This window comes from Corylus avellana, chromosome ca1 (genome assembly GCF_901000735.1).
Source record: "Corylus avellana chromosome ca1, CavTom2PMs-1.0".
Lineage (NCBI taxonomy): Eukaryota > Viridiplantae > Streptophyta > Magnoliopsida > Fagales > Betulaceae > Corylus > Corylus avellana.
In genome coordinates this window covers 35636965-35660690 of record NC_081541.1, presented here as the reverse complement: position 1 = coordinate 35660690, position 23726 = coordinate 35636965, and the positions used below count along the sequence as shown (strand labels likewise).

Sequence of the window (23726 nt, the reverse complement as noted above, 5' to 3'; positions counted from 1 at the left end):
GCTTCCACAGTTGAAATTCCGTCTTAACAGAAGCAGTCGTTGCTCTTTTACAGACGCACACCCCCCCTGCTCCCTGTATAATTTTCTTGAATGAGTTTCTTTCTAGAGAAGCAATAACGAGAAAACGAGAAACCAAGAAAACCAGAAACCATATGCTAATGCAAGAGAAAAAGAAGAAAGTAGAAGTAATCAGGAGAGCAAGAGATGCGAAGGCAGGGCGGTAAACACATAAGGTATAGACATTGTGAGCATGATGCAGGGGCTCCATAACCAGCAGCAACAACTAGCGGCGCTCCTCTCCGTCGCGCTCCCAAAGGACGATTCCACTTCCTCTGCCTCCGCCTCCGTCGCCACCACCACCGCCTCGGACAGCGGCAGCGAATCGGCTCGGCTCGCCGCCATCAACTCTCTCCACCGCGCAATCGTCTACCCGCCCAACTCGCTCCTCGTCGCCCACTCCGCCACTTTCCTCGCCCAGGGCTTCTCTCAGCTCCTCTCTGACAAGTGAAGCCCTCTCTCTCTCTCTCACTCTCTTGAATTTGAGCTTGAATTTACATTATATAATTAATCATAAGGGCTCGGTTTTGGTGTGAACTTTGGTGGGATTTTACGTGTGAAGTACTTCTAGTAGAGGCTACTCATGCGGATTCGCTTCAATTTTGTTTAGTTTTCTGTATGGTTGCTTAGAAAACGTAGGAAAGGAGCAACAACAAAAAATGCCCACTCTACTTGCCTAATACAACTGTGTTCCTTGTCATTGAATTTCAGAGTTTCTCATTATCGGGAAGCATTACGTTGAATTTCGCGCTTGTATTTTATTTTCCTTTATTTTTGCTCTCAATTTTCTAAGTGATCCAACAAGGCATCTGTGTTGAGTAAAGGAACTTGGAATTCTGAAGTAATTTGACAGTTACTTATTTTGGTTGAATTCTGTGGCGCTGTGTAACTTTTTTTTTTTGGTGTCCAAATTGTGACTCAGATCATATTCAGTGCGACAGTCAGCAGCTACAGCATACGGAGCTCTTTGCGCCGTGGTGTGTTCAATTCCTATTACTTCAAATGGAAGACAGAATCATGTTATACTTGGAAGTATGGTTGACCGGTTCATTGGTTGGGCATTGCCATTGCTTAGCAATGTTAGCGCCGGTGATGGGACCACAGAATTGGCGCTGGAAGGCCTACGGGAGTTTCTTAATGTTGGAGATGTTAGTGGAATCGAGAGATATGCTTTGCCGATTCTCAAAGCATGCCAAGTACTTCTTGAGGATGAGAGAACCTCCTTGAGTTTATTACACCGGCTTCTGGGTGTATTAACTTTGATTTCTTTGAAGTTCAGTAGATGCTTTCAACCTCATTTTCTAGACATTGTCGATCTGCTTCTTGGGTGGGCATTGGTACCGGACCTTTCGGAATCAGATAGACGGGTTATTATGGATAGTTTCTTGCAATTTCAGAAACACTGGGTGGGTAATTTACAATTCGCTTTGGGGCTTTTGTCAAAGTTCTTGGGTGACATGGATGTAATGCTTCAGGATGGGAGTTCTGGAACTCCTCAACAATTTCGAAGGTTGCTTGCGTTGCTTTCTTGTTTCTCAACAGTTTTGCAATCCACTGCTTCTGGATTGCTGGAAATGAATCTACTTCAACAAATAAGTGAACCACTAAGCAGAATGCTTCCAGGGTTATTGGGATGTTTATCTATGTTTGGAAACAAATTTGGATGGTCAGAATGGATTGGGGATTCATGGAAGTGCTTGACTCTCTTGGCAGAAATATTATGTGAAGTATTTTCCACCTTTTATCCTCTTGCAGTTGATATCTTATTTCAAAGCCTGGAAATGAATCATGCTAACCAACCAGTGGGAGCAGGGAAGATTACCTCCTTTCAAGTTCATGGGGTCCTAAAAACTAATCTTCAGTTATTATCTCTGCAAAAGTTTGGCCTCCTTCCATCATCTGTGCAAAAGATACTGCAATTTGACGGTCAGGTATCTCAGCTGCGGTTGCATCCAAATCATTTGGTTACTGGAAGTTCTGCTGCCACTTATATTTTCTTGCTTCAACATGGGAATAATGATGTTGTTCAACAAGCAGTGACCTCATTGATTGAAGAGCTGGAGTTTTTAAAGGGCATGCTGGGAAAAACATTGGGTCATGGAAATGGGTTCAATAGTAGTTTAGATGCTAAATCCTATTCAAAACATGAGTTGTTTGCGTTGATTAAATTTGATTTGAAAGTTCTGTTGACTTGTGTTTCCTTAGGTGGGCGTAGCAGTTTGGTTGGCCAGCCAGACATTGCCTCCTTGTATCTTAAGAGGTCAGAGCAGTTGGTGTCTTATATCACTGAGAAACTGAATCCTTTTGACTTACCTGTTCAGGCCTTTGTGGAGTTGCAAGTCAACGTTATCAAGACGTTGGAAAGGCTAACTGCAGTTGAATTTTTAAGCAAGTGCTCCTTAAGATTTCAAAGTAATGGGAAACCTTCCTTGGATGTTGCTGCTGAAAAAGTCCCTGATGATGAAAATTTCAGGGATGGATTTTCAGCTGTTATCACCGACCATCCGGGGAAGTACAGTTTGCTCATTGTCAAAGCTCTTCATGTTTCTTCTCCTCTCGCAGTTAAAGAAGTAGCCCTAGATTGGGTCCAAAGATTATGCGAGAGTATTATTGCTATTTCTGAGGACTCAAACTCGAACACTTATTTCTATGAAGCATTTGGATATGTTGGTATCGTTGGGAATATTGTCTTCTCTATTTTAGATACTGCTTCTGACAGGGAACCAAAAGTGAGGTCACATGTTGCAGTAGTTTTAGAGCTGCTTCTGCAAGCAAGACTTGTGGATCCCATGTACTTTTATCCTATTGCTGAAGTGGTTCTAGAAAAACTTGGTGATCCAGATATTGATGTAAAATACACATTTGTGAGGCTTCTTGCCCATGTCCTTCCTACTACAATGTATGCTTGTGGTCTATATGACTACAGAGTATCTACCACATCTAATGCTGGCATTCTTAGGCTGGTCAATAGTTCTAACTTGCACTGGAAGCAAGTGTTTGCCCTGAAGCAGCTGCGTCAGCAACTTCACTCACAACAACTTGTTTCCATTTTGAGTTACATTTCTCAAAGATGGAAGGTGCCTCTTTCTTATTGGATCCAACGGCTCATTCATAGCTGTCGGAGGTCAAAGGACCTTCTTTTTGGTCAAACTGAGGAATCAGGAAACTTTGTTGCTGCTGATATATGGCTGGACATAAAAGTGGATGAAGATATTCTTGAAAGAAGTTGCTCAGTCAATAATATGGCTGGTGCCTGGTGGGCTGTACATGAAGCAGCTAGGTTTTGTATTGCTATGCGCCTTCGGACTAACCTTGGTGGGCCCACCCAGACTTTTGCAGCATTAGAGCGAATGCTTTTAGACATTGCACACCTGCTACAGCTTGATAGTGAGCAAACTGATGGGAACTTAAGTATGATAGGGTCTTCTGGAGCTCAGTTGTTGCCAATGAGGTTACTATTGGATTTTGTTGAGGCCTTAAAGAAAAATGTATATAATGCATATGAGGGGTCTGCTGTTTTACCATCAGCTACTCGCCAGAGTTCCTTGTTCTTTCGGGCGAACAAAAAAGTGTGTGAGGAGTGGTTTTCTCGTATATGTGAACCAATGATGAATGCTGGATTGGCACTTCAAAGCAATGATGCCATAATTCAATATTGTTCTCTGCGTTTACAGGAACTCAAGATTCTTGTGGCTTCAGCTTTGAAGGAGAAATCTAGGGCCCAGTTGTCTGAGAACCTCCATAATATCAGGGCTAGATTTTCTGGAGACATCTTGCGGGTATTACGGCATATGGCATTGGCTTTGTGTAAGAGTCATGAACCGGATGCTTTAATTGGCCTACAAAAATGGGTTTCAATGTCATTTTCTTCCTTGTTTACCGAGGAAAACCAGTCTCTCAGTCAAAGTGGGGACATGGGACCTTTTCTGTGGATCTCCGGGCTTGTATATCAGGCCGAAGGCCAGTATGAAAAGGCTGCTGCTCACTTTATTCACTTGCTTCAGACCGAGGATTTGCTTAGTACAATGGGTTCTGATGGTGTACAGTTTGCTATTGCCCGTATCATTGAGTGCTATACTGCTGTATGTGATTGGAGGTCTCTAGAATCCTGGCTACTAGAGTTACAAACACTTCGTGCTAAGCATGCTGGGAAAATTTATTCCGGTGCTCTAACTACGGCGGGCAATGAAATCAATGCATTTCATGCCTTGGCACGTTTTGATGAGGGCGATTTTCAGGCAGCATGGGCATGCCTTGATTTGACACCCAAAAGTAGCAGTGAACTCACCCTTGATCCCAAACTGGCCTTGCAAAGAAGTGAGCAGATGCTTTTACAGGCAATGCTTTTCCAAAATGAGGGAAAGGTAGACAAGGTTCCGTGTGAGTTACAGAAGGCCAAGTCAATGCTAGAGGAAACATTGTCTGTTCTGCCTCTTGATGGGTTAGCAGAGGCAGCAGCGCATGCTACCCAATTGCACTGCATCTTTGTATTTGAAGAAGGTTACAAGCTCAAAGACAGCCAAGACAAATCCAAACAACTTCAATCAATATTGAGTTCATACCTTCAATCGTTGCAGTCTCCAATCAGTAGAGTTAATCAAGATTGTAACCCATGGTTAAAAGTTCTCCGGGTTTATCAAACCATTTTCCCAACTTCTCTGGTTTCTCTTAAAATCTCTTTGAATTTGTTAAGTTTGGCACGTAAACAAGGAAACCTAATGTTGGCTAACCGTCTAAACAGCTATCTCAGAGATCATGTGTCCAGTTGCCCTGAGGAGAGGCAACGTTATTTTCTCAGCTTGAATTTGCAGTATGAGGGCGTCCTGCTAATGCATGCTGAAAATAAGTTTGAAGATGCTTTTACTAATCTTTGGTCATTTGTGCGGCCTTGCATGGTTTCTTCAGAATCCATAGTTTCTAATGCTGACGATAATATTCTGAAGGCCAGGGCCTGCTTGAAGCTCTCGGATTGGCTGAGGCAGGATTATTCAGATTTGAGCCTGGATATCATTGTTCTCAAGATGCGAGCGGATTTCAACATGGATGATAGCTCTATTCTTGGCCAAGGTGGACCGTCCTTTAGCAGTGAGAATCTAAGCTCTAGGCCTAGTGTGGGTCCTATTATTGAAGAAATTGTGGGTACAGCTACGAAATTGTCCACTCATCTTTGCCCCACTATGGGCAAGTCATGGATTTCGTATGCCTCTTGGTGTTTTAATCAAGCTAGAGACTCTCTCTTTAACCCACATGAATCAGTCCTGCACTCATGCTCATTTTCTCCTTTTCTTGTTACAGAAATTCTACCTGAGAGATTCAAGTTAAATGAAGTTGAGATTGTAAAGGTAAAATCTTTGATTTTGCAGCTTTTTCAAAACAAGGGTGATCCTAGAGGTTTTATAGATGAATGGAGAGGACAAAACTTTCCACTTGAAACTTCAGAACTTAATTTGAGCAATGACAACCCTGTAAGGGCTTTGGTGAAGCAAGTAGTAAATACTATTGAAGCTGCAGCTGGGGCGCCTGGTGCAGAAAACTCTAGTGGTGAATGCCTTTCTTCTACAATAGCTTCTCAGTTGAAGATTTTCTTCTTACGTGCAAATGTTGGCCTGGACGAAGCTGACATATTATCTGTAGTAGATGATTTAGTTGATGTTTGGTGGTCTTTGAGGAGGAGAAGAGTGTCCCTCTTTGGGCATGCGAGTCATGGTTTTGCACAGTATCTGTCATATTCATCTGCCAAGGTTTGCCATAGTCAGTTGACTGGCTTTGATTGCAAATCTTTAAAACAAAAAACTGCCAGCTATACCTTGAAGGCTACATTGTATGTCCTACATATTCTTCTAAATTATGGAGTGGAGTTAAAAGATACTCTTGAACCTGCTCTTTTGGCAGTTCCTTTGTTGCCATGGCAGGTGAGATGCTGCTTCTGAGGTGTATTTTCTCCCTTGTTCTTTTTTTTTTTTTGGCAAAGATTATTCTGTGACATTCTTATCACAATCTTATTCTGTAGGAAGTAACTCCCCAACTGTTTGCTCGATTAAGTTCTCATCCTGAGCCAGTGGTTCGGAAGCAGTTGGAGGGCTTATTGATGTTGCTGGCCAAGCAATCTCCTTGGTCCGTAGTGTACCCAACACTAGTTGATTTAAATGCTTATGAGGAGAAGCCTTCAGAGGAACTTCAGCACATACTGGGTTGTTTGGTAATGGAATTTGCTTTTCTTTCTTCGCTTGAAACTTATGTGCATTTTGTGCATTATAATATGTCTGATATTAAAAAAATTTATCCATCATTTGGAAACTGGGCTTACAAGTATTAGAATGTCCTCATATTAATGATTCAATACTAAATCCAACCCTCTTTCATTCATGTGGTTGACATTAGTTGTGTGCCCTTTTTATACTTTGGAAGTTATAACATGGGGTGTTTGCTGCTACTCAGAGTCTGTAATTCCGGCCTGTCCATATACTTGTGTTATAACTGTGAAATCACTTTTCTAAATGAGAATGTTTTAGTTGTTTGTGTTGGTTTTGGAGCTCACCAACCGTCTCATTTTAGAGTTTTGGCGGGGATAAAATCATGACTTCGTAAGTATTTGCCACTTCACTCTGTTTATTTCAGAGCTTACCAACTAATATTCTTTTTCAGCATTTCTTTATGTTCTGAATTCTAAGACATTGTTATTCTTTCCACTTTGTTTCATATTGGAAGACAGTCATTCTTCATGTATGTTCTGCCTTTTGTTTTATGGTTCTTTGATTGCTATTAAGAAATATGAGGATCATTAGATGAACGATGTAATTAAATATAATGTTGAAAGTGGTAGGATGTAGACGAGGTTCCCATGCTTATGGTTTCTCAGATGCTTGCAAGTTCTTAAAGTGCTTGTGATATGTTTTCAAGGTTTGGCATACCAAATGAAATATAATTTGCTGTTTCGTATTTGTCAGTGCCTCACTCAACCTTACCAAAATATATTATAGCTAAGCATCTTGCTTTAATTTGATCTTTTTTCATCTGATTCATTGCCTCCTGGTTAAACTGGATCATGAAATGATTAAAGCATAATCTTGTTACGTGCAGAGAGAGCTCTATCCAAGGTTGATTCAAGATGTTCAGCTGATGATAAATGAGCTCGGGAACATGACCGTTCTTTGGGAGGAATTATGGCTCAGCACACTTCAGGATCTTCACACAGGTACCTTTGGCGCTCTCAATGAGGCTTTTGTTTGTTCATGATGCCATTTAATTTGAACACATCTTCCATGATCTCTTTATGCAGTGTCTCTACACGGTTAATTTTATTGTGTATATACACCATGTAACTTGAATATGAACATAAGGTTCTATGTCCAAAATGCAAAACTTGGCCCAAAATGATTTTTTTCAACATGACCTTATTTTTTAATTAGGGTTGTCGTTTTGGGATATTTTATCTGGAAAAATATTGAAAAGGTCCCTAAGGTCCCTAAGGTCCCTAAGGTTTAACTTGGCCCAAAATCACTCCTTAGGTTTAAAATTTATCAAATTACTTCTTAAAGTATTGTCCGATATTAAATATCTCCCTCCATACACCTGTCATCAGGGTCTTTAATGAAAATTATGGCATACTAGGTGCAGGGCAATGTCAAACCCAATAAAATAGCTCAACGTGTATAGAAGTGTCATCTTAGCTTCGGGGGGGAAAGTCAAATTTTGGGAGGATTTTTGGTGTGGCGGGACGCCCCTCAAGGTTGTCTTTCCGGGCCTTTTTAATATTGCTTGCAACAAGGATGCTTCCATTGCAGATATCCGGGAGTGTGTAAATGGGATGGTTCAGTGGAATGTTACTTTTACTCGTAGAATTCATGATTGGGAGGAGATGGTCTTAGCCTCTTTCTTCTCGTTCTTGTATTCGTTATCGATTCGTGGGGAAGGGGAGGACCGGATGTGGTGGATCCCTTCAAGAAAAGGGAAGTTTGAGGTATGCTCCTTCTATAGGATGCTTGCCTTTAAGGAGCCTAACCACTTCCCGTAGAAAAGCATTTGGCGCACCAAGGCTCCCTCGAGAGTGGCGTTTTTCGCGTGGTCGGCCGCCCTTGGGAAATCTCTTACGTTGGATAATGTTCGGAAGAGAGGTATTGTTGTGATTAATTGATGTTGTATGTGTGAGGCAGATGGGGAGTCTGTGGACCATCTCTTTCTTCATTGCGGGGTCGCGCTCAAGTTGTGGGATGTTATCTTCTCTCGCTTCAACATGAGTTGGGTTATGCCTAGAAGCGTTAAGGAGATGTTTGCTAGTTGGTGGGTGGGCGGTAGAACTAGTAGTGCCGTGGTATGGAAGATGGCTCCCCTTTGTCTTCTATGGTGTCTTTGGAAGGAAAGGAATGAGAGATGCTTCGAGGATTTGTCGAGGAACCTTGAGGACCTTGTTCATTTCTTTTTGTACACACTTTTCACATGGACTGCAGGCTGGCTTGCTCCTTTAGTGATCAATTTTCCTGATTTTCTCTCTATGTTCTCTTCTTCTTTCTCCCCTACTTAGTTGCTCTCTTGTATACTCTCTGTGTACTTGGGTTGCGTCCCTCTGCACTATTTAATGCATTATTACTTATAAAAAAAAAAAAGTGTCATCTTAGCTTGACACATGGCAAATAATTAAAAAAAAAAAAGAAAGAGAAAAAAGAAAAAAGAAAATGGGGAAAAAAAAGGAAGGGTAGGGTGGTGGGTGGGTGGCCACCTACTGACCACAGAGAGTGTTGGTGTGGTTGGTGAGGAGAGTGAGGGTGTAGGTGCAACCCACCCACCCACAGAGGAGGAGGTTGGGTGGGGTTGCCCCACCCATGCATGTTGCCAATGGGCATGGGTGGGTGGGGTGACCCACCCACGTCCTCCGTGGGTTGGTGGGTGGCAACCCACCCACCCCTCTCCTAGTTGGAGGAGGGGGGTGATGTGGTATTTTTGTGACAAAAAATATCAATTATAAAATAACCACTCGCAATAGTACGAATCCTGTAGGATAGGGCTATATTGAGGGTGTCGAACTTCAAGGACTGCAGAGGTTTTATTATCAAAATTCAAAAGATTAAAATTAACTTAATTAAAAAGAGAATTGATTTGATTTTCTTTAAAACTTAAAGTGCATGAAAATAAAAGAGATTTAAAATAAGAGAGAGTGTGTAGGGTATTGACTTCACCTCTATCCGCACAACAATGGTTAATCATAATTAATCCCAGAAATTCATTCTATGCATGTTATAAATAAACAAGAAACTACCTTATTAAAGAATAAGCATAATCTATCTTCGGTTGGCACGGATCGTCCACCTAACCACTAAGATGCGGTACGACCCGTCTTCCCTAGGTATAAATTATCAAATTCTTTAACAGGATACACACAATCAATGAATAAGTGTAACCCATCTTCGGTTGGCACGGACTGTCTACCTAAATTACACTAAACTAGGGTGTAGTACAATCCGTCTTCCCTAGGCATGGCCTATCAAATCCTATTGATCATATGTCAATTAAACCCATTGTATAACCATCATCCTCATAATCACAGAAAACAAGAATGATTTGATTTCAATAAAAGTAAAATACTTTCTAAGACAAGAGAAGAATTTCACAAATATTGATATTGGAATTTATGAACAATTGCATTTAATAATTAAGAACATAAATCAATTGTAGCAATCCTCATAGTTATACAATCAATATGCATAAATTGAAAATCTAGAAATTAAATACAATCAAACCATTGTGCTTGGATAGGGTTACATCAACACCCCACGAAGGGGTTTAGCCGCTCATAATCTTCTAAGCTCCAAAGACAAATTTCTGATTTCTAGCTCTAGGAAGCGGTCTGTCTGTTTACAATGTTTAGAGCCCTATTTATATGGATTATGAGAACCCTAAAAACCCTAAAAACCCTGAGAAAACCGGAGAGCAGTCTCCCAGTCCAATTGGGAGACTGAAATCCAAGTCCATGCTGGAGAGGAATTCTTGCCGTGCACTGTACGCTCGTGTGCGCTCGATCCAAGATTTGGTGTGCTCGAGCGCAGTGCGCTCGAGCCTAGCTGGTGTGCGCGCGAGCGCAGGTATGCGCTCGATCCTTGGTCGCAGACACTCGAGCGCATGTGCGCTCGATCCCAGGAGTGCTGCGCTCAATCCCAGCTCTAGAATGCTCAACTTTTTGTCTTTTTAAGCCCAATTTCCAAAGGTTTGTTAAATGAAACCTGAAACTCAAAAACAAAGCAAAATCAAACAAATAACAATGCTAAGGAATTAACATATGTAAATTAAGGGGCTTGAATGTGCAACATTCGGCGCTTATCAGGGGGATGATAGTCCGCCCACCCACCTCCTTTCCCCTCTTTATTTTATTTTTTCAAAAAAAAAAAAAATTCCCCATTTTCTGTTTTTATTTTTGATGTGTGTCAGGTTAAGGTGACCTTTCTGTATATGTGGAGCTATTTTATTGGGTTTGACATAGTCTTATGCCTACATGTCACAATTTCCGTTAAAAACCCTTATGGTTGGTGACATAGGGAGTGATTTGATATGGGAGTATACCTTAAGAAGTGATTTGATAAATTTTAAACTCTAGGGAGTGATTAATAAATGGTTAAACCCTAGAGACCTTTACAATATTTTCCCCTATTTTATCTCATCAATTTACTTAGGGTTATTGTTCTGGGATATTTTAACTCATCAATTTTTGAATAGCATATTCTTCAACATGAGCTTATGTTTTAGTTAGGATGTTTCTTTATGGTGTTTTATCTCATCAATTTACTTAGGGTTGTTGTGGTATATTTCAAGTCATCAATTGTTACATAGCATCTTCTTACGATCAGTAAATGTTGCAAAATTATGATTTCGTAATGCAAATGTTACTAGAACACATGATTGTGGGTTTTCCATAATCAATTTACTTGCGGTTGTTTTGTCTGACTAAATTTTCTTCAGATGTAATGAGGCGCATTAATTTATTGAAAGAAGAAGCCGTCCGGATTGCGGAGAATGTCACTCTTAGCCAGAGTGAGAAGAACAAGATAAATGCTGCAAAATACTCAGCCATGATGGCTCCCATTGTTGTGGCCTTAGAACGGCGTCTAGCGACAACTTCTCGGAAACCTGAAACACCTCATGAAGCATGGTTCCATGAGGAGTATAGAGAACAATTGAAATCAGCCATCTTAAATTTTAAGACTCCTCCAGCATCTGCTGCTGCACTTGGAGATGTGTGGCAACCATTTGATAATATTGCGGCATCCTTAGCATCTTATCAGAGGAAGTCAACAGTTTCTTTGAAGGAAGTTGCTCCTCAACTGGCCCTTTTATCATCTTCGGATGTGCCAATGCCTGGTCTTGAGAAGCATGTAACAGTATCTGAATCTGACACAGGTCTCACAACTAATCTCCAAGGAATTGTCACAATTGCTTCTTTCTCAGAGCAAGTGGCTATCTTATCAACCAAGACTAAACCTAAAAAACTTGTTATCCTGGGTTCAGATGGTCAGAAGTACACATATCTTTTGAAAGGGAGAGAAGATCTGCGCCTTGATGCAAGAATCATGCAGCTCTTGCAAGCTATTAAGGGGTTTCTGCATTCATCTCCTGCAACTCGTAGTCATTCTCTTGGCATTCGATATTATTCTGTGACTCCAATCAGTGGTCGAGCTGGTCTGATCCAGTGGGTGGACAATGTAATAAGTATATACAGTGTGTTTAAGTCTTGGCAAAACCGTGTCCAACTTGCACAGCTCTCTGGAAACACAAAAGATTCGGTTCCTCCACCTGTTCCCCGACCAAGTGATATGTTCTATGGTAAAATTATACCAGCACTCAAAGAGAAAGGCATTAGGAGAGTAATTTCACGAAGAGACTGGCCTCATGAAGTCAAGCGTAAAGTTCTTCTGGATCTTATGAAGGAGGTTCCTAGACAGCTTCTTCACCAAGAACTATGGTGTGCTAGTGAAGGATTCAAAGCCTTCAGCTCAAAATTGAGAAGGTACTTTTTAAGGACCTCATGAAAACACTTTATTTTTTCTAAAAAGCTTTAATTCATTAAATCTATATACTTGACCCAACTGAACTAAAATTTTTTAGCCCAATCACCCGGGGTTCATAAATCGAATAACTTTTTGCCAGGAAGTTTTATTTAATTCAATAACCTCTGAAAAACCATGGTCATCATGTCATTCTTCTTTGCCTTGAGTCTGGTGTTCTCTTAGCTCTTCCTCCTTTGCCTGTGGCATTGTGAAAATAAATCAATCACTCCTCCGTACCAGTGCATATACTTATCCTCATTGCATGTTGCCCAATCATCTATTTTAACATTCTTAATTTGGCTGCACTTTTTCTTGAATTTGTTTCTTCATTGCCTACGCCGTTTAACACAAAACATGCACATTCTTCTGTGGTAATCCTTACAAGGTATACCTTCATGTTTAACATTGGCTGTTCAGCTTCCACAACCCCCTTGGGCCTGGGGCTGGCCGTGTGAAAGATTATGATGTTTTTAGTGTTCCGAGGATTAAAATTTTTTGTAGTTTACCGTGTCATACTGTGACAACAAATAAGTCTTATATGTTTGTCAAGAACTGGAAATATGTTGGAAAGACATGGAAGCTCATGATTACATAGAACCAAACTTCTTTCAAATCAATTATAATCCTAACTCATGGATACTTGAAAAGGAAACCTCTTCAAAGCAATGATAAGCCTAAAGTTTGCATAGTAGAGCCCAAACGTGGGACTTGAATAATAACACAATGTCAACATTAATATTGGAAACTTAATCTAGCATTGTGTTTAAGTAGATAAAGGAGAAATATGAGTATATTCATGCATGTGGCATATGTAAAATGATACATTTATGCATTGTTACAAGAATCTATGTTATTTGTAATTATCAATGATTCTTTCATAAAATAAAATTTTACAGTTTACTAATTGGACTTCATGCCCTGATCCTGAAAGCCCATTATTGTTCAAATGTACAATCCCGATTCTCATGATATATCATCAAAGTCATTTATAATGGTTTGTCTAAGCTGTACAGCATGGACATAGGAGATACGAGAATCCACTTGATGAAACTCTTGGCTTGAAAATAAGACCTAAGTGATATTAGGAGAGGCGAAGAATGTGAATGAGGGAAAAAGAAGAAATAAAATGCTGGGAGTCCTCTTGGAGTCACACATTTGGTTCTCGTCATGCAGGACTTTTGTGATCCCTTTATAGAAAATAATTAGAGATAAAAAGAAGAAAAGCTTATGGCAGATCTGGTGTTGTATGAAATAGTTAAACTCTATGATGCGATCAAAGCACGGCGAGACTAAGGAATTAAGTTATTAAGAAATAAAAGGTAAACTTTATCTTGGGTGTTGAATCTAGCAAACCTTAGAGTCCTTAACAGAACTTAAAAGCCGAAGAAGACATTACTGATAATCAATAGTCTAGAGTCCAATACAATGATATCATAACATTTATTTACTAGAAAATATTATCCTTAAAACCCAGCTAACTACCCAGCATACACTTAAGGGTGGCAACTACTGATTACCTGTATTTTGGGTAGTCAACTGTCATTACAATTTAAACCATGGCTACTGTGTCTCTTTTTCTCAATAAATAAGACAAATAATTCAAAAGTGAACTTGATTTTGATGTTCTTAATGTCTTGGACCTTGCCCCAGAGACATACCATGCGCCCCTGGCTACTGATCTAGTGTTTTATCGATCAAGTACCTATTTTAATAGGCTAATTGGTTGAAGAAAACCAGTATGACAAAATCTGAGAGTTGGGATAAAAGAAACTTTGGGCTATTAATGACTTCTACTGTGATTTTCTTTTTTAGTTTCTCCTTTTATTGGTACAAGAATCTTACTGTTTCATTGTTGACCAATTGAAAAACATTTTTTTTTACTAAATTATGTACTCAATAAATTGTGAAACCCTTGAACTATCAGTTGGTTTTGACTTGTAGGTATTCAGGAAGTGTTGCAGCCATGAGCATGGTGGGCCACATTCTGGGTTTGGGTGACAGGCATTTGGATAATATTCTTATAGATTTCTCTAAAGGAGATATTGTACACATTGATTATAATGTTTGTTTTGATAAAGGCCAAAGACTAAAAGTTCCAGAGATTGTTCCCTTCCGTCTTACCCAGACAATTGAAGCAGCTTTAGGGCTGACTGGAATAGAAGGCACCTTTAGATCAAACTGTGAAGCGGTTGTTGCTGTTCTGAGAAAGAATAAGGACATACTCTTGATGTTACTAGAAGTGTTTGTTTGGAATCCACTGGTAGAATGGACACGTGGAGATTTTCATGATGATGCAGCAATTGGTGGTGAAGAAAGAAAGGGCATGGAGTTGGCTGTTAGCTTGAGTTTATTTGCATCACGAGTGCAGGAAATTCGTGTTCCCTTGCAGGTACTTGTTCATTTAAAAACTGGAGCTTGTATTTTCCTTTGTTAGAAGAAAACGCAGAATATGTTGATCTTGAAAACCGTGTAAACATATTAATTCACTTTATTCCTTCTTTCTTCAATCCTGGTGGCTGCACTGGCTGGAGCCCATCTTGCACTTGCATTGCCATATCTTTGTGATGTATTGTACTGAATTACTCATATTTCTTGTGCTGTCTTGAAGTTTTAGAGTCTGTGTTTAACTGGCAGAGCAGCCAGGCTGGTGTTTATCACTTTGCATGCAACAACATATTCAGTATTCTATTCCTCATTTTTTTTTCTGGAATTTAAAAATTTATTATTTCCCTTCAATCGTGATCAGGAACATCATGATCTTTTATTGGCTACTCTACCAGCCATTGAATCTTCTCTTGAGGTATGAGGGAGTACCGCCTACAATTTTTTTTTTTCTTTCTACTTACAAGCTTTGATAATTTTTTATTATCTTTTTATTTTGAACTTTATTTTGACTTTAAGAATATGTGTACCAGAGATTTGCCGATGTTCTAAATCAATATGAGCTTGCCTCTGCTCTTTTTTATCGAGCTGATCAAGAAAGGTCTAACCTTGTTCTGCATGAGACATCAGCGAAGTCAATTGTTTCTGAAGCAACTTGTAATTCGGAGAAAACTCGTGCATCATTCGAAATTCAGGCTCAAGAATTTGCTCAAGCAAATGCTGTTGTTACTGAGAAAGCTCAAGAGGCAACGACTTGGATGGAGCAGCATGGAAGGATCCTTGATTCTTTACGAAGCAATTTGATTCCAGAAATAAATGCCTGCATAAATCTGAGTGGTATGGGAGATGCTTTTTCTCTTACATCTGCTGTTCTTGTGGCAGGGGTTCCATTAACTATTGTTCCTGAGCCCACACAAGTACAATGCCATGATATAGATAGGGAAGTTTCTCAGCTCATATCCGAGTTAGATGATGGAATGTCTTCTGCCATAACTGCAGTCCAAGCTTACTCTTTGGCTTTGCAAAGAATCCTACCCCTAAATTACCTTTCAACCAGTGCAGTGCATGGCTGGGCACAAGTTCTACAACTTTCTGTAAATGCACTTTCCACTGAGATCCTCTCTCTTGTCCGAAGACAAGCTTCAGACCTCATGGTGAACGTACGTGGGGATAATGTTGATTCTGTCAAACGCAAGCATGGTGATCTGTGTCTTATGGTTGAGAAGTATGCAGTACAGATACAGAAAGTTGAAGAAGAGTGTGCTGGGCTAGTCAACTCTATTGGCTCAGAGACTGAATTAAAAGCCAAGGATCGTGTTCACTCTGCTTTTATGAGATATATGCAGTCTGCTGGTCTTGTTAGGAAAGAAGATGCTATTTCTTCCATTCAATCAGGACAATCTAAATATGCGGGGACAAGGGATGCAAGATTGCAAGGGGAGCTGGAAGAGAAGAAGGATAAGGTGTTGTCTGTTCTGAATATAGCTGTTAGTTCTCTGTATAATGAGGTTAAGAGTAGGATACAAGACATGTTTAGTGATTCCACTAAAGGAGGAAGTGCAAACAATAGATTGCAGTATGATTTTGGAACTATTTTCTGTGGGTTCGAAGCTCAAGTTGAGAAATGTGTTCTGTTGGCAGAGTTTCTTAGTGAACTACAACAATTGATTGGTAGAGAGATACCTAGCATTGATACAGACAAAGATCATTCAAACCATCCTTCTGAACAGAATTGGGCTTCCATTTTTAAAACTTGTTTACTTTCCTGTAAGAGTTTACTCGGGCAAATGACCGAAGTTGTTCTACCAGATGTTATAAGATCTGCCGTTTCATTCAATTCAGAAGTTATGGATGCATTCGGATTGATCTCACAAATTAGAGGTTCTAATGACATGGCACTGGAGCAGCTTCTTGAGGTTGAAATGGAGAGGGTGTCTTTGGTTGAACTGGAACAGAACTACTTCATTAAGGTTGGCATCATTACCGAGCAGCAGTTGGCTCTTGAAGAAGCAGCTGTGAAAGGCAGGGATCATCTCTCTTGGGAGGAGGCAGAGGAGCTTGCCTCCCAGGAAGAAGCTTGTAGGGCACAGCTGGACCAACTCCATCAAGCTTGGAATCAGAGGGATGTCCGTACTTCTTCACTCATAAAAAGAGAAGCTGACATAAAAAATGCCTTGGTTTCTTCAGAACGCCATTTCCAGTCACTAATTTCTGCTGACGAGGAGAGGGAGCAGCATAATGTTAGAAGCAAAATGCTATTATCCACACTAGTTAAGCCCTTCTCTGAATTGGAATCTATGGATAAATCGTTGTCTTTATTTGGTGTTTCTATTACTTCTCACTTGAATTACATTCCTGATTTAGTGGATTTGATGAGATCTGGAAACCCAATATCTGAATATATCTGGAAGTTTGGGGGCTTGTTGGATACCCATTCTCTTTTCATTTGGAAAATAGTCCTTGTGGATTCTTTTCTTGATTCATGCATACATGACGTAGCTTCATCTGTAGATCAAAATTTAGGATTCGACCAACTCCTCAATATTGTAAAGAAAAAGCTAGAGGTCCAACTTCAAGAGCATATTGGTCAGTACCTGAAGGAAAGAGTTTCTCCTGCTTTTGTGGGTTTGTTAGATAGAGAAAATGAGCATCTGAAGCAACTAACAGAGGCAATAAAGGATGTTGCTCTTGATCAAGTGAAAAAAGATGTCGGGGCTGTGAAAAAGGTTCAACTTATGCTTGAGGAATACTGCAATGCTCATGAAACAGCTAGAGCAGCAAGGTCAGCAGCTTCCCTTATGAAAAGGCAGGTGAATGAACTCAGGGAGTCTCTTCGGAAGACTAGCCTAGAGATTGTTCAGATGGAATGGATGCATGATACCTTGACACCCATCCATAGTACCAGGGTCATATTCCAGAAATTCCTTGCTAGTGATGATAACTCATATCCAATTATTTTAAGCCTACGCAGAGCTAAATTGCTGGAGAATATACAATCTGCTGTGTCAAAGATAGCTAGATCAATGGAGTGCCTGCAGGCTTGTGACCGAACTTCTATTACAGCAGAAGGGCAGCTTGAGAGAGCAATGGGGTGGGCTTGTGGTGGCCCAAATGCTAGTGCAACTGGAAATGCTTCGACCAAGAGTTCTGGAATTCCTCCTGAATTCCATGACCATTTGATGAGGCGACGGAAATTGCTGTGGGAAACTAAAGAAAAGGCATCAGATATTATGAAAATTTGCATGTCAATATTAGATTTTGAAATATCGAGAGATGGTATTTTCCGGTTTCCAGGAGAGATTCATCCTTATAGGACTGGTGGTGATGGCAGGACTTGGCAGCAAGCTTACATGAATGCGTTAACAAGATTGGATGTTACCTATCATTCTTTTACACGTTAGTTTGCAAAATTCCTCGGCAGTTAACATATATTCTCTTCATTTGCACTTCCATATGAGTGGTGAATGTATTTTTCTTGTTCCTCATCTTAGGTACTGAACAAGAATGGAAACTTGCACAGAGCACCATGGAAGCTGCTTCCAATGGCTTATATTCTGCTACTAATGAACTCTGCATTGCCTCTCTCAAAGCAAAGTCAGCTTCAGGTTACATGCCTTTTATTGACATTCATCACTACCTTAAAAATAAACCTGCTTAGGCATAGACATGTTCATTGTTTATGTTTGCTTTATAAAATATCACTCAGTGACACAGAAACTCATGCATGTTGCTTCTATATTTGTTGGTAGATTATGTGTAACATTCTATTTTTTCATTTACAGGTGACTTGCAAAGCACTGTTCTTGCCATGGGGGATTGTGCATGTGAAGCTAGTATTGCATTATCTGCATTCTGTCGTGTTTCAAGGAGCCATACTGCTTTGACTTCTGAATGTGGTTCCATGCTTGAAGAGGTGTGGCCTTTATGATAACTGATGCTAATTAAATTTCTTGTTAATGATACTCTGTATTTTTACAATATCTGTATATAGCATGATGCAGGAAATGATTTCAACTTCTACATCCCTTATTTTTTTAAATTGCATGATCGAGGATATGGTACTTTTGATGTTAGTGTGTGATTGGATGCATCAGCATTTTAGATTGGGCGTCACTGCCACGACATGGCTGTCATGGTGGCAGCTTGGGCGTACACTGCACCCTTGCTGGCCACCTAGCCAAGGCATGGGGGAGGCATGCCTTGGGCTCATTTTGGATGCTGGGGTTGGCATGGTCCAGCCCCTTTGCTTGGTTGCTGGGGTGGACTTGGTATAGCCCCTTGCTTGCTGCTTATGGCTGGATGGGTGCAGCCCAGCCCTTGATGAAGGCTCATTGATGTTGCTTGGAGAAGACTCAGTGTTGCTTGGTGGAAGGATCAGTGTGGGTGTGGCCAATGGACTGTCAAGGTGCGTGGCCTTGCTACTGTGGCCCATGGTCTGTTGGGGGGGTATGTGTAGCTCTCCGACTTTACTCTGATGATAAATCTCTGATGATATTGAGGTAGAGATAGTAGTGTTTAGTGGCAATTGGAGATTTCCACTTTTGCCTTTCATTAAGTAAAGTCGGGGTGCAACTGGTTGTTGGTGCGGCTGATATGCGGGCTAGTGGCGCGGCCTAGTCCATTGGTTGCCTTGCTGACTTGTTGCTGGTTGCCTGCAGAGAGGGGCCATGCGGTGGCACTGATCTGCCTAAGGGAGGCTGATGATTGCCTCAAGGCAGTGGCCATGTGGCGGCACTCCAAGTGTTGTTGTGCCTGGGGATACCGAGTGCCCTGCTAGCCTTCTGCACATACCGGGGGTGCAGAAGGGCTTTGAGTGAGGTAGTGGCTTTGCCATGGGCACTGCCCAAGCTGCCTGCATGAGGATTGCGTGCAGGAGTGGAGAAAGTCAGTGTTGTGCCTGCTGTGACGCCTTCTGCACATGCTAGGAGTGTAGAAGGGCTGCGTGAGTGTATGTTTTAGTTTTAGTCCCTTCACCATAGCATGAATATTAGGGTCAATATAACATGATTTCAAGAATACCCTTATGCCCTAATGATATGATTAATTCATTTAATATCTTTGGTCTGATATTGGCAGTTTACTGATGGTCTCTCCAATCTATATTTTTTGAGCTTCTGCTATGTCCCTCATGTAATTCTTCTATTCAGTAGAAACATTTTATGATATCAACTTCAAAACAAAAGAACAAAGATATATACTGAAGAACTTTTCGGTTTAATAGAACGGTGAGTTAGAAGGTGGAAATATTTTGGCTTTGATAGAACATGGGTAGGCAGACCCCACTAACCTTTCCATCTCAGCCCATAATCTCCAATATAAAAAGCAGAGAAATAATAATTAATCCAATGAATAAATATATTCAACATCACAATTAGGAGTTTTGTTTTGCATTGATGCTATTTGTTATGCCACTCTAATTATCGTTAGGAATTAAAAAGGTGATTGATAAATTTGTCTTAGTAGTCCATAATGCTGAACAGCTAAAGGTACTCGGCCATTCCTCATGCTGCCCCTTTTATCTGTTCTTTTCTGTTTCTTTTGCTGAATTTGATTTATCTGGGCCACTTATGAATTGTATTCAAGGGATTCTTGACATTTTTCTTTTCTTAGTTTTATATGTCGCTAATGTTTTTGTATTTCTTGTAGGTCCTGGCGATAACAGAAGACCTACATGATGTTTACAATCTGGGAAAGGAGGCTGCTGCAGTGCACTTCTCTCTTATGGAAGATCTTTCAAAGGTATACTTTGTTTTCCAATTTGCTGTTATTATCTACTATTTACAATTATTTATTTATTTATTTATTATTTATTATTTTTTAAGTTTTTCATTTGTTGTTACTGACACTGATTGCATGCTTATGTAAGCAAACAGGTGCTTACATGTGGGGACTCACTTTCCAGATATCACCATTTTTTTTTTTTTTAAAGTTTTGCTTATCTAGGTCTGCTCTGAAGTCACAACAATATATTCTGATTTTCTTATTTCTTGTGCAGGCAAATGTAATCCTTCTTCCACTTGAAGCAGTGTTGTCTAAAGATGTAGCTGCGATAACTGATGCTATGGCTAGGGAAAGGGAAACCAGTACAGAGATATCTCCCATTCATGGGCAAGCCATATACCAGTCTTATTGTTTAAGAATTAGAGAGGCTTGTCAGACCTTTAAGCCCATGGTACCATCACTTACGATGTCTGTGAAGGGACTCTATTCCATGTTAACCAGGCTTGCACGAACTGCTAGTCTACATGCCGGCAATCTTCATAAAGTATTTTTACAGTTTTAAGATTAATCATGTTGGTTATGTTAATGTTAATATATTTTGAAAATACTTATAATATATATATATATATATATATTTTTTTAACTTATCAAAAAAATATTTTGACAATAGCAAGATTACTGAAAGTGGATACATTCTCTTTCTCCCTCTCTCTGACAGGCCCTTGAAGGACTAGGAGAAAGCCAGGAAGTAAAATCACAGGAAATTGATGCGTCAAGGGAAGATCTTGCTGTTGATGCTACTGAATTTACTGACAAGGAGGGAGGAAACCTCTCCATATCTGACAGTGGAAGCACCGAAAAATTTATTGGTGGAACTGGACTTTCTTTGCAAGATAAAGGATGGATATCTCCACCAGATAGCATCTGCAGTAGCATCTCTGAATATGGCATTAGCCCAGCTGAAGAAAATGTTCCAGATTGCTTAAATGACCTGTCACAAGAGATTGGACGGCTTTCGCATGGGTCTAGTGCCACAGGTTATCAAAACTCTGCTCCATTTTCTCAAACTAATTTCCAAGAGATCTCATGTTTTTTGCATTCAGAATCCAAGTTTGTGGAGGTTAATGTTATTGATACAGGTTCTGTCAAGTCGACAATGAATGAGCCAATTGAATATCTGGAAGTTGTGACAGCACCAAGCAATGAATCTGTAACTGCCCCTGCTGACAGTTTGCACTCTGTGAATAAGGACTCAGATGAGAAGTTTGGGGGTAATGATGAGATATTTTCATTGAACAAAGCTAAGATTGAAGATGAAGATCGTGAAGCTCCTCTTCCTAATACACATGGTAGTCGAGTAAGCAGGGGTAAGTATCAAGCATACGTATCAATTGTTTTCATGGGGGTGGTGAGCTTATCTTTCCAGAATTAAATCCATTTAGTTTGGAAAACTAAACAAGGTCTGGTATTTTGATGAGAATTCAGTCACCTAGGGAATTATATTAATTCTTGAGAATTCAGTACAGATTTCTTTATTTTTGGCCTTTTCTCCCCCTAGTTGCTTTTGGAAGTTGGGTGTTAATTCCCTTGAGAACAAATGGGGGAAAAGAGGACCTGGTTGTCAGTTTCTTGTTTGTTTACTGTTTTTTTGTCACTGCCAGGTAAAAATACTTATGCAATGTCGGTTTTGAGGCGAATTGAGATGAAACTAGATGGCCGAGACATTGGTGACAACAGGTTTCTGCTTTTTTTGGAATTCTTTAGTAGGTTTTTGAGTTAAATTCTTATTAACAGTGAACCTTTGTTGGATTTCCAGAAATATTAGTGTTGCAGAGCAAGTGGATTATCTACTAAAGCAAGCCACGAGCATAGATAATCTTTGCAACATGTACGAAGGTTGGACACCATGGATTTGAAATTGTGAAGTCTGTGTGCTTTAGATTCAAGCTACGGTCTCAAATTACGTTTTGCAAGATACCGTTTCAGGCATGTCGGGTACTACTTCATTCACTTGTTATTCTAAAAGACATACTTGGGTCTGTAATATTTGCCTGTCTACAAGGAAGCCATTGCACCTATTGCCTTAGCATGCCCCATATTTGGCTTCACAATCTCTGCTTGCCATTGAATTATTGCCAGAGCTTGCCCCATGATGTTTACTCACAGAATGGGCCATGAGCATCTCAGGTATGTCAGTGGTATTTCATTCACCTGTTATGCTAATTAAAGACATACTTGGTTCTACAAGAAACCATATTTGGCTTCACAACCCCCTGATTTTTCCTTGCAGAACCATGAGCATCTTCAGTGAGATAATTTGGCATAAATTACAAAGAGCTGCTTTGGATGGCTCTATCCAATGTTTGGCCCATGCTTCCCTTCAAGGGGTCAGCAGTTGTTTCAGGCAGAAGATATACTCCGAGCCCTTCCAAGACAGATCTCATCTTAGCATGAAAGTACCTTACCAGATTGGCTCATATCACATGTAACACAGACCGTGCCTCTGCTCTGCAAGGGATTGCTCCGCCAGCTTGCATTAAAAGCCTTTATGTTGATATGATAAGTTTGCATGCCTGCTGCCCACAGAGCAACACCATTTGAGGTGTTTGAAACCTATTTTGTTGATAGCCGAAGAAGAGAATACTGTGATCAATGTGCTTTTCAAGACGATTACTAGTTCTGCGCACCATTCTACCATGGTAATTGCATCCGCACAAGTTTTTGGTAAATATCCATAATATTATTTGCTAAGGCAGCCGATATCGGTCTTGTAATTATTCAATAATAGGCCAAGTAATTCCAAATGGCCATGTCGGACGCTGTTTTTTTCTTTCTTTCTTTCTTTTACTTCACATTTTCTGAAATTAAAGATAATTCCAGATTACCCCCATCAGGCTGAAATTAAAAATAAATGTTTTTGTTTTAAGAAATTATATATATATATATTACGAGGACATCAACTACACTCTGCTTGATGTCTTGAGCTCATCCTTGGAATGAGGAAGCTACGAGTGTTCCTTCCATAATGGGCACAGAAAATAATCTCATTCTTTGAAAAATTGCTTCAATTATTTGTTCGTCCTGCGTTCTATAGGATTATGTCATTTATTATGGTCACTTTTTTTTTTTTTTTTTCAAAGTCTATATCATGTATGAATATATTATCAAGTTAATTAAAAATTTAAATGATTTAACACATCATGTATATAATTAAATAAATCTTAATTATAAAATAACTCATTATCTCTGCATAATAATAATGAAGAGGAGGGTTCTTTCTTTCTCTCCATATCGATTATCGAAGAAGGGGGTTATAATAATAATAATAATAATTGTGTGCTAAAACCTTATCAGATATGCATAGAAGTTGAAGTTTCAACACCTACTAATACTGGCAAAAAATAAATAAATAAAGATACCACTAGCTTGCGCTGGTTTCGGGAGTTCCAGTGGGGACAAAAAAGAAGACTGAAAAAGGATGTGTGGCTGTACGTGTTTCAAAGCGCACGGATAGAAGTACAAGAAGGTGTGCGC

The 23726-nt window shown here is 39.9% G+C and overlaps 1 protein-coding gene across 2 annotated transcripts; it reads left to right on the top strand.

The window, feature by feature from the left end:
* Nucleotides 1–104: 104 nt before the first annotated feature.
* LOC132175321 (uncharacterized) lies at nt 105–23085 on the top strand. 2 transcript variants are annotated; one of them, XM_059587227.1, is made up of 18 exons: nt 105–504; nt 980–5124; nt 5353–5969; nt 6068–6256; nt 7138–7252; nt 11005–12049; nt 14031–14478; nt 14836–14889; nt 15005–17867; nt 17963–18076; nt 18254–18384; nt 20118–20210; nt 20467–20736; nt 20911–21229; nt 21332–21559; nt 21854–21929; nt 22009–22379; nt 22483–23085. In XM_059587227.1, the coding sequence occupies exons 1-17, from the start codon at nt 251–253 to the stop codon at nt 22106–22108; spliced, it is 11061 nt and encodes a 3686-aa protein (XP_059443210.1). In that variant the 5' UTR covers nt 105–250; the 3' UTR covers nt 22109–22379; nt 22483–23085. The 2 variants fall into 2 exon arrangements, with proteins under 2 accessions (XP_059443210.1, XP_059443201.1); XM_059587218.1 differs by having other exon boundaries at nt 980–5969.
* Nucleotides 23086–23726: the final 641 nt, after the last annotated feature.

What these genes read in the sequence shown, in the direction of transcription:
- LOC132175321 (XM_059587218.1), top strand. Translation starts at nt 251, where the DNA reads ATGATGCAGGGGCTCCATAACCAGCAGCAACAACTAGCGGCGCTCCTC. An exon ending in TACCTATCATTCTTTTACAC is followed by an intron (nt 17,868 to 17,962) that starts GTTAGTTTGCAA and finishes TCCTCATCTTAG; the next exon opens with GTACTGAACAAGAATGGAAA. An exon ending in ATGCCGGCAATCTTCATAAA is followed by an intron (nt 20,737 to 20,910) that starts GTATTTTTACAG and finishes TCTCTCTGACAG; the next exon opens with GCCCTTGAAGGACTAGGAGA.